At 37.4% G+C, this 10,204-nt stretch overlaps 1 protein-coding gene, 1 long non-coding RNA gene and 1 pseudogene across 3 annotated transcripts; 1 reads left to right on the top strand and 2 right to left on the bottom strand.

Moving 5' to 3' along the window:
• Positions 1–586: 586 nt before the first annotated feature.
• On the bottom strand, positions 587–1,536 carry LOC140036706 (uncharacterized). The gene is made up of 2 exons (XR_011840251.1): positions 1,405–1,536; positions 587–675 (listed from the first exon to the last, which is right to left on the bottom strand). It is a non-coding gene; the product is annotated as an uncharacterized lncRNA (long non-coding RNA).
• A 298-nt stretch (positions 1,537–1,834) lies between these two features.
• On the bottom strand, positions 1,835–5,600 carry LOC140004576 (uncharacterized; annotated as a pseudogene).
• Positions 5,086–10,131, top strand: LOC140036705 (uncharacterized). Of its 2 annotated transcripts, XM_072079156.1 has the most exons (9): positions 5,249–5,828; positions 6,015–6,098; positions 7,006–7,276; positions 7,377–7,438; positions 8,052–8,238; positions 8,351–8,447; positions 8,957–9,039; positions 9,185–9,340; positions 9,742–9,972. In XM_072079156.1, exons 1-9 carry the CDS (start codon positions 5,784–5,786, stop codon positions 9,747–9,749), a joined length of 993 nt encoding a protein of 330 aa, XP_071935257.1. In that variant the 5' UTR covers positions 5,249–5,783; the 3' UTR covers positions 9,750–9,972. The 2 variants fall into 2 exon arrangements, with proteins under 2 accessions (XP_071935258.1, XP_071935257.1); XM_072079157.1 differs by lacking the exon at positions 9,185–9,340 and having other exon boundaries at positions 5,086–5,828; positions 9,742–10,131.
• The last annotated feature ends 73 nt before the right edge of the window (positions 10,132–10,204 follow it).

Below are 10,204 nucleotides of genomic sequence, written 5' to 3'. Positions count from 1 at the left end.
TAAAGACTAGGAGGATAACACCGTGCGATGCACTGTGTAATTTTTAATCTTGACCATAAATGCCCAATTATTCAAATTCAAATATTAAATATGAAAAAGATTATTAGATGCTTCTTCTCTTATCGCATGGACGAATACCCTGCAACCAGATTATTAGATAAAAAAGATTCAGGCTTCAATATGAATGTAGAAATTATGCAAATAAAATCTGAATCTTGAGTAATATATTTACCTCTACCAGCTATCCTCTAGTCTTTCATAAACAAGAAAAAAAAGGAAAATGAAAAATTCACTGGATTTAAGTGGAAGTAGTCGTAATATTTGAGTTCTAAAAGAAATATTCAAGAGTTCCAAATAATTCCCTTGAACTGGATAAAGCATTTGAGCTTAGTAATTAAATCAAAGGTTCCTTTCTACCCGACTTGAAACCAAGAAGATCAAAATGCCATCCACAGCCACAAGAATGTTCACATTTAAAATCAAAAGTGCACACATAACCTTCAAAGGACCTACCAAATGCTCTCGACAAAGTTCTAATGCAACGATAGGAGGACAATTAAGATTTGAAATTGCAGCACGCCGACTATTTCCTGCATTTGCCAACATGAGTGGCAGGATATCCGTCCTGTCTGTATGCCATCACCACCAAATACCCCAACAATAGTTTGCATAGTCCTGTAGTGTAAGAATAAATCATCATAATCAAGCATACAGTCAAGGTGCCAAAGCATGCCTTTTCATATCAGGTTAGAGCTTGTGGAGCAACTATCCAGTTGAATGTATAACGGTTAACTTTAGTCTCCTTGAATCAGGGGACAGTAGGTATTGACAGCAATTACACTATAAAACGTCATTCCATTGTACTTGAAAATGTGTGTTCAACCATATGGGCATGGCATTGACAGACCACAACTTAATACTCAAAAAAAGAAAGGACCAAAGAAACAGTCATTGATCTATAATTTAGAGGTACTATCAGGTTTTGAGGCTAGCTGCAGCCTAATTCTGTTGGAGTTTCTTTCTTCATACAAGAAATTCAGTTTACGTAGTTCAAGAAATGAAAATATGTATGTTTAAGCAATTGGATAAGCAAACCCAACATTGACTGCAAAAATGCCAGAATAGAAGAGTTTGAGGAGTCATTCTTTCCAAAAATGATAGCTTATGGTAGTTAATACACGAAAAGTTAAGAGAATTGGTACCGTAGCAATGGAGATGTGACAACTAATTCAATCCTGTTCAAAAGCCCACTTGTATGTACATGCTTGCGCAAATTATCAACTTGATACAGGAGCTAAAGATTGTCATACCCTATAGTCACCATTAAGGACTTTGTTCTAGATTGACAACAAAATAGAGGTAAGAGATTCAACTGTGCATCACAGGAAGTCAGCTATTTCCTACCTGTTGCCAGCCAAGTGGAGTAAGGTGTGCGTCGAAATATTCTGGAGACATATATGCTTTATAGTTCTTATCCCCTTCCACATTATAGATTCCTTGAGCATGCCTCACCTAAGTTATTTCACAAAATAAAAACTTAAGAGTAGCTCCCAAAATGCTATTCAGCATAAAAACTCTTGGCAACATTGTGCAGGCACAAACACAGATACATGTAAAAACTAGAGCTCCAACACTGGGAAGTCAACACATTTTTGTCTCTAGCTTTCCTGCTATACATTGATCATCCCATAACAGAATGAGAAACTGCATTTTACAATCTAATAGGCATCAACTCATGAGCTTATCTTGGTGTAATTCTGTCTGGATGCATATAACCCATGCCCTCTATCAAATTAACAGCATGCAGCAGTAAACGCATTGGGAAGTAATGTGGTGATAAAGAAAGCAAATCTCAGGGTTTTGTTGAAAACAAAATTCCTTAAATGCCTAAACTTCTAACATCTTACAACTGCATGAGGGAAACTTCTCCATCAAAACTGGGTACCAATCCAAAAAGAACTTGATGCTCAGAGAGTTGAGAAGCCATTCCCTTAGTAATCCGAACACGATGGCACCAATTCACCCTCAATGCATGACAGAGTAACATAGTCATTGACCAGCATAGTGAGTTTGTAATCTCTTCCTCTCAAACTCAAGCTAGCAAAAACACAGAAGATAAAAAAGTCAGTAATTAGGTGAGATGACACTATGCATTTCACTTAATAGAGTTCAACTTTTAGAAGCATCCCAGTTGACAGTCTCACCACTTTCTCCACTAGCTCATTGGCAGCTGGAGTTCCTCCAAGGACGGACTCAGGAAGATATGGGCTAGTAATGCGCACTTCATTCATCACAACTATAGTAGTCTTGTCCCAGCGCACTGGAAGCCTGTATACATGATGAAATTAGTAATATGAATCATAATCCTTTGTTTCATCTTTATTTGGGGTTATGCATAAGATAAATTTAAAGGTAGAACAAATACTAAATGAAAAATAGCCACTAACAGTAAATAATACCATAACAATCACTAAAACAACTCTTCTTAAATGAAAACATACAAATGGTCATCCAGATAGTTCTTTTCTGGATGACATAAGGTAGCTGAATGTATTAAATATTCAAATGTGATGGTCTAATCAGGATATGTGTGTGTATGTGTGCGCACGCGCACGAGAGAGGGAGAGAGAGAGAGAGAGAGAGAGAGAGAGAGAGAGAGAGAGAAATTTGGAGAAGCATTCTTTTTTTTTTTTTTTTGGGAGGGGGGATGGGGGAATCACCACCGTGTAGCACCTCTATTAGCTTTGCCCAAAAATGTCAGCATGCTATGCTATAATGGATTCAGGATGCCAGAAATGCTGTAGAGTTTCACTAAAGTACCAAAGCCAGCTGCTTGCACTCATGTCCATGAGTCAGTTAACTGCATTTTTAAGAAGCTCAGGGGGCTTACTCTTCTGTTCTCCTGAGAAATTTCTAATGAAGACCATAGACATTAAACAATTTCAGGCTCGGTTAATCAGATGATTCTAACCAGATTCCTATATGAAGAAATGAAAATTATATACCAAAGTTGAAAGCAGAAGACTGCCATTTAGAAGGATTGACATGTTTCCTTGAAGATGTCTCCCTTGGTGGTGTTGGCAAGAAGAAATATATTAGTCTTCTCATGAATTTAGACAAGATGGATGGATTTGTTTTGCGTACAACATTCATATGGTGCACAATGGCATTTGAAGAATTAAAAAAGAGATTCCGCATAGGAATAAGATTGTTCAGCAGTCTTGCTCTCTAATTCTGCATCTAACACAACTTCTAAAATGGAGTTGTTTTATGCATCTGACGCTCAAGGCTAAGCTATTCCAATAGCCCAATGAACTTTATGAAATTAACAATCTCAAACCTGATAATAGCATCTGATGCTCAAGGCTAAGCTATTCCAATAGCCCAATGAACTTTATGAAATTAACAATCTCAAAATAATAGCCCAATAATAGCATCTTTGTGAAATTAACAATAGCCCATACTATCTACTCAACATCTATGATCTTTCACTGGAAACAATTATTTTGATTAGTAAAGATTTCTTTATGACAATAGACCCTTAAGAGTTGTATAACCACAGTTAATTCTTGAAATAGCATGCCATTTAGTTCATGCAAAAATATGTTTTTTGCCAACAATTGGATGTCATAACAACACTAGCATTGCCAGAACTTATTTATCAAAAAATTGAAATAACAAGTCAAGACTGCAAAGAACCAATATTTTCAACCAGTACAAGAGGAAAGAAAAAACTTCTTAAAATATACTGAAAAATCATATTGAGAAAGTCAAACCGGTAATAGAAGATCAAGAAACAGCAATAAAGAAATGACAAACACAACAACTTACGTTTTGGACAGAGCATAAAAAATGCTCTGAGCTTCAGCTGTATCACCAATCCCAAATCTTTCAGCCTCTAACTCACCTTGCCTGATGAAAAATGCCACTTATAAAATCAACCACAATAATCACAAAATAGTCCAAATCCACAACTTGGTCAGAAAGTTAAAAAAAATAATTCGAAATACCTAATAGCAGAGTCTTCTCTGGCTTGAAGATTATTAAGATCAATAAAACATTTCTTGAGATCAAGAGGGTCTTCACCTTAACCCAAAAAAGTAAACTCCTTTGGTTTCTGTTGTTGTTGCCCCCTCAAATACACATCTCAGCTAGCCTTGCCTGTAAAGCCTCTAATCCTGCATACAATTATGTTTTTGGAAGAACAAAATCAACTCTACTCACTTAAAGATGAATGAAAAGCCAAAAGCAGAAAGCAGAAAGGAAAAACGTCTGGTATATAGAATTTCGACAAAATGTCAAAAGCTCAGCGTTGCTCATCTAAAATGAACCCGAAATGAGCAAAAGGGACAGTAACATTCCAAATTTATATTTAAATTAAAGAAAAAAAATGCAGCGAGCAGATTGGGAAGGAGAAAAGGTTGACTTATTGGGTTAGGAAATAACCCATTTTTTAGAAACTTACCATATAGAGGCGACCTTCAAAAGAGAAAACAGAATTTACAAAATCCCATGAGGGTGGTGGAGCAAATTTTCAAAATCTGTACCTGCAACATTACAACATCATAAAAGAAAAAAATTAGACAACAAAACTCGCAAATAATGTGGGGGAAAAAGAACCAGAAGGCTGAAGAGGCTTTGGAAGAAAGAAGAGAAGAAGCAAGAAGAGTTTTTTTTTTTTTTTTTGAAGAAAAGAACCGAAACAAGCACCTAATCCTCGGGATAGAACAGAAAGAAACAGTGGGCGAAATGTACAGCTGCTGAGCACAAAGTTACTTCGCCCACCTTCTCCAACACCACATTACCAATACAACCTCCAGAAAATAGCAGAACAAAAAAATTCAATAAAAGGGCAACCGTAAAAAAGAGCAAAGCGGAGTGTTAAAACGGTAATATCAACGGGGCTAGGAGCCCAACGACTACATTAGCCAATGACTGCTTCACCGGTTCAGGAGCAGCCACAAGGAGAAAATAGCCTGTGCAAAAATTGTACGACAAATACACAACCACATGAAAGTCAAATGGCAAGGAAGAAGGAGAAAGAGGAAGCAAAGAAAAGTCACGATCTCTCATCAGAGGAATTGTACGGTACAGTACAGAAATAGAGCTCCGATGGGAAGGTGAAGAAAGAAAAGCTCTCTGCCAAAGCCAGCCAACAACCGACTACCAAACAACTATTCCGCTGTTTTTTGACCCAAAAAAAAAAAAATTGGACAGCATGAGGAAGTTGTACAGTATAGTACAGAATAGAGCGCCGGTGGGAAGGTGATGAAGAAAGAAGCTTACTACCAAACAACCATTCCGCCGTTCTTTAACTGCAAAAAAAGAAGGGAAAAAAGAAAAACAGCAGCACCATCCAACCAATCGTATGCTGCCACGTGACGGACGACCACGCTGACGAGGCAACCGGGTTTTCGTGCTTAATCAGACAAGCTTATCGCCACCACGACTCTGTTTGTCGGTTCCATACAAGCACGCAGAACACACCGCATCTACGCTGTAACAATATCACAAAGCAGGCATTGAGCACCTGCAGGACTACAACTTTTCCACCCATCACAAAGCGACACATCAGCAAACCGCACACCCTTTGGCAACATTCCTAAGCACTTAATCTACTTTAGGTTAAATAAAAAATAGTGGTGGTATTGAACTCAAATCTTGTGGTGAAGAACTACATATACAAAAGTCAGAGGAGCACAGTTTCCTTCCCCCAGATAAGTTGCAAAACAAGACTAGAAATTCAACTAGTACCTTTCCTAACTAATTTGAAGACGGAAAATATGAGATCTTGCTTAGTGATCCTCCTCTTCTTCTCAGTTGTTTCGGTAAGTGATTTGCTCTCCCTTTGACCATATATGCTTCCGTACTTTCTCTTTAACAGAAAAACATGCATCTACTCAATAGTACTTGTTCCTCGATTCTGTAAGTGTGATCAGGTTTCTTGTGATTTGTTACCCTCAAGAATCTACCACTGCACTACTAAGATCTTCTTAATTGTACATGATCATCAGCTTGTGTGTATTAGCGAGGCAGCAAGACACGGACCAGAGAATTATGGAAATGAAACACAGGAGCTTCTTAAATGGGCTTCCCGGGTGAGTGATTGAGGTTCAAGAATTTTACTCTTTCTTTTTTCCCAAATCCCTATTGTTGGTTTTATTTTCAAGTGCTTCTTAGGGCATTTAGTTGGGTTGAGTTTTAACATGGATAAAAATTTTCTTCTATTGGAAAATTTTCATTCAAATATGTCTCCAGATCTTGGTTTTTTTTTTTTTTTTTTCTGGGCTTATGCCTCTTTGTGTTCATGGTTTAAATACACAAAGTAAGAACTTGCTAACCATTTGAACTATTGGACGCCACTACCATATTTATAAGAGCTAAAATATGGTGGAACACTCGCCTTCACTCGATTAACTTTTTGGAATCACTTTTTCTCCTCAAAATGACTTCTGTGTAAGAGCTTGTTTTACCTATATAATGGACTACGAGATAAGCTCCTGGATCTTCCACTTGTCTCATGTCATTAGTTTGGGCTATTTTCTCTTTATAGGTGTCATCACTGAATCTGTTCTGGGACTATAGCTACTTCTTAATCTGCTTCAGTCATTTTACGCAATAGGTCACATTTGTGATGCTGGGTTTGGCTTTCTTTACGTGGTGATGATTGTGACCTTGACCAAGGGATAGCTTTCCTTATAAACAATATTAGATGATTCCCAGTCAGAACATTCTAAAAAGTAGAATTTAAAGTTTATCCAGGAAAAAGGGTAATTTATTTTGCCGTGCTGTTAATCAAATTCAAGCATTTTTCAATCTTAGTCAATCTCAAATTGGAGATTACTTGGCCTTATGATTGGTAAATGCTTGATATTTCCTTACTTCAATAACTAACAATATCGATTCATGTTGTTGTTTGGGCTGATTGGTGTACGATACTTTTTCCGTGTCCTCGGATGATCATTATTCTGTGGATATTCATTTGACTTTACTATTTATGTTTAGAGTGGAAATCTGGGTCTTCGTGCACTTTGGCTCATTCTGCATTTTGCCGTCACCATATGGTACTTTCTGCTGGGAGTAGTGCAGTCTTTTGAGAGCTTTCTCATTGCTAGTGATATATTGACGAAATATGAAGCCCTTGATATCAGCAAGGTTCGTTATTTGGCAATGGTAATAGACAGTGAAGAAGCTCAAGAACTTTCAAAAGTTTTGGAGTTATTGCAGTGGGTTGCAGATATTGGTGTGAAAAGTGTCTGCCTTTATGATCCAGAAGGTAAAAGGGATATCCAGAAAGTGAAAATGCTTTAGAATTTACTCAACATTTCCTTTGGTAAGTTTCACCTGACAGGTGTGATAGCATTTTCCTGTTGCAGGTGTGTTGAAAAAGAACAAGGAACCTATCATGCAAAGATTCAGCAGTGCAAACTTGTCTGAGGTATCATGATCTTCATCCACAATTAGCTAGATCCTTTTCTACAAGTATTCATGACAGTATATGTCATATGTCAACCTTGTCAGTTCAATATTCCGTTGTGATGCATATTTTAATGAAGTAATCAATTTTACATATCTATTTTGTGTAAAAGACATTAGGGGCGGTTTGTATGCATGACTTAATATCTTATGTTTGGAATCTGCTGGTTCAGTGTGTTATTATGGTGAAAATGTAAATGAAGTTTTGATTTGCCGAGTTGTTGAGCCCAAGAGATGTGTCAAAGCCCTTTCTCCTGCTTATTGCCTGAGTGGTAATATTTTTTCAAGATACATGGTCTCTGTAGCCAGTCCAATTATTTGGATTGAAGAGTGAAATATTAACTTTGTAATGGTGGACTGAAGGATAATAAAGGTGTTAGGAAACATGAAAGGAAGCAACAGGATATGATTATTTAAATGGAATAGCTAAGTAACCCCTTTCCAAGTATGGCTTTAGTGGGGGAAAAAGTGTTGATATAGCCAATGTCATAGGTTTGATGCAAAGCTCTAGTTGAATTTTGATAAACTTGAAAGAAAGATGGTGCATAATAGACTTGGATTGTGATTTCTTGCAGGAGGCTGCTGTTAATGGTCGGCTTGTTACCCGCAGAAATCTGACTTTGGAGTTTGTTTCATTTGAGGATGGAAAAGAAGCAGTTGCCAAAGCAGCTAATTATCTCTTTGTAAAGCACTATGCAAATGGTACTAAGGAAAAGTCAGATTTTACAGAGCCTCAAATGGCTGAAGCTTTAGGAGCCATTGGTATCCTGTCTTGCCTCTTTTTGGCTTCCCAGATTTTCCGAACATTTAGCAGATATTTTTCTAGCATTGTCTGTGCAAGTTTATATTATTCTTGTTAGTATTGTCTTAACAGGTTCTGGAGGAGCTGATCCTGATCTGCTACTAATTTATGGACCCACAAGATGCCATCTTGGGTTTCCAGCATGGAGACTTCGGTACACTGAAATAGTGTAAGTAAATTAGTAAAGTGCTACGATGTTATTTTTATAGGAGTAAATTCCTCATTGCTGCTGTTTTTGTCAATTCTTAAGGTGCCAAGAACTTTTCTCGGATATGCTTCAGTGGATTACTTTGTAATAGTCCCACCACAGTTGCATCTGTTTCTGCTTGAAATTGTGTAAATAGACTATTGTGCTATTCTGGCCCGGTCACTGTGGTTTTAGTTCATTGCTTTGCCTGCTTTTTGAAATATCTTAGGCATTGGTATCATTGAAATTCGGATTTCAGGTAGAATCCCTATAATAATTGATCTATCCTGCTTCTTCCCCCTCCCGAGAGAGAGAGAGAGAGAGTGCGCGCTATTTTTTCCTGATACTGGCACAAAACGTTTTAATGCGACTTTTGTAAATCGCGTTTGTTTTGCTATAAATATTGACTATTTGAGTGTGTCAAATGCCAATTTCAGTTCTTGCATCAGAATGGTTCGCTTGAATTATTTCTTGTTTGCTGTATGTTGCAGACATATGGGGCCATTGAAGTCTATGAGTTATGGTTCCCTTGTTAAAGCCATTTTCAAGTACACTATGGTGCATCAAAATTATGGTAAGGTTCTTTCTCTTGATCTCCCAAATGACCTTCCATCATAACGCATGCAAAAAAATAAACAAAAACAAGAGTCCTAAGTAGGATAAAATAGAAGACTTTTAAATACAGAAGGAAGTAATTAATTCCGTTAATCTATTCTCAGAAACAACTGATGCTCTGGTCGCTGTGCCTTCATGTGGTCAAAAGTTTGAAACAAGTTTCCATCCCCCTCCTTTTGGGATCAAGGAAAACTATCATGTTATTCATCTCCATTTCCATCTTTTTACCTTATTTGGCGAGTTTAATCTAATGAAAAATGGTGAGTTGTTGCTCTTCATTGATAGGTGGAGGCTGTGGTTGGTTTTATCATGTCGAGCAATGTGCGGTCTAAGTTAATAATTTCTGTATTCCAATAAACGACTTTGGGATCTGCACTTCTTGGTGTCTTAAACCTCATTTTTTATTAGCTTTCTTTTTTCTTTTTATGTCAAAACTTGAAAGAATGCTTTTTTATTGGTTTGTGGGCATATTTTGAATAATAAACATGGGAAACGCAAGTGAGCCTCGGTATAACCTGAATTTATTGTTTGGTCCGAGTAAGAGGGGAAGAGAGAAAAGGGAGGGTTTGGGAGTAGAATTCGAGATATCTTATGATTAGGTGGCGTCTCGGGAACACGATATAACCTGAATTTCATTGTGCTTGATTTCAATTCTTCCCAGGTTCATAAGCAATTTCATCCGCAGTGACGTCATCTTGTGGGACGAGCAGAGTTCGGAAGATGGACCTGACAGACGCTGCTAGTATGGTTTGCATTTTATTGAGAATGTTCTTCTTTGATTGTAGGACCAAAGTTAAAAGGTATCTATTGGCTTGTATGCCCAATTGATTGACCTTTTCGTAAACTCATCCCGTTGTAAACTCATCACGTGATGGAAAATGTTTGTACTCCATTTGCTCTTTTTTTCCTCTTAGGAGTAGGGGGTTGGGAGATGTCTTGGTCCTATGGGGTTGGGACATATATAGTTGGTGGCATTAGTTGAAAGGAATAATAAGAGGAAAAAAAGGCTTCAATTGTTTATCATGCTTCTTATCTACCATCGCAATTTCTATGTGCCTGGGAAAGAACAATTGACTCTAAATGTAAGAGATGTACTTGACAGCTGCAGCATCACGAACGTAAAA

Source organism: Coffea arabica, chromosome 2e (assembly GCF_036785885.1).
Source record: "Coffea arabica cultivar ET-39 chromosome 2e, Coffea Arabica ET-39 HiFi, whole genome shotgun sequence".
Classification (NCBI taxonomy): Eukaryota; Viridiplantae; Streptophyta; class Magnoliopsida; order Gentianales; family Rubiaceae; genus Coffea; species Coffea arabica.
This window is presented reverse-complemented; position numbering and strand designations above follow the sequence as displayed.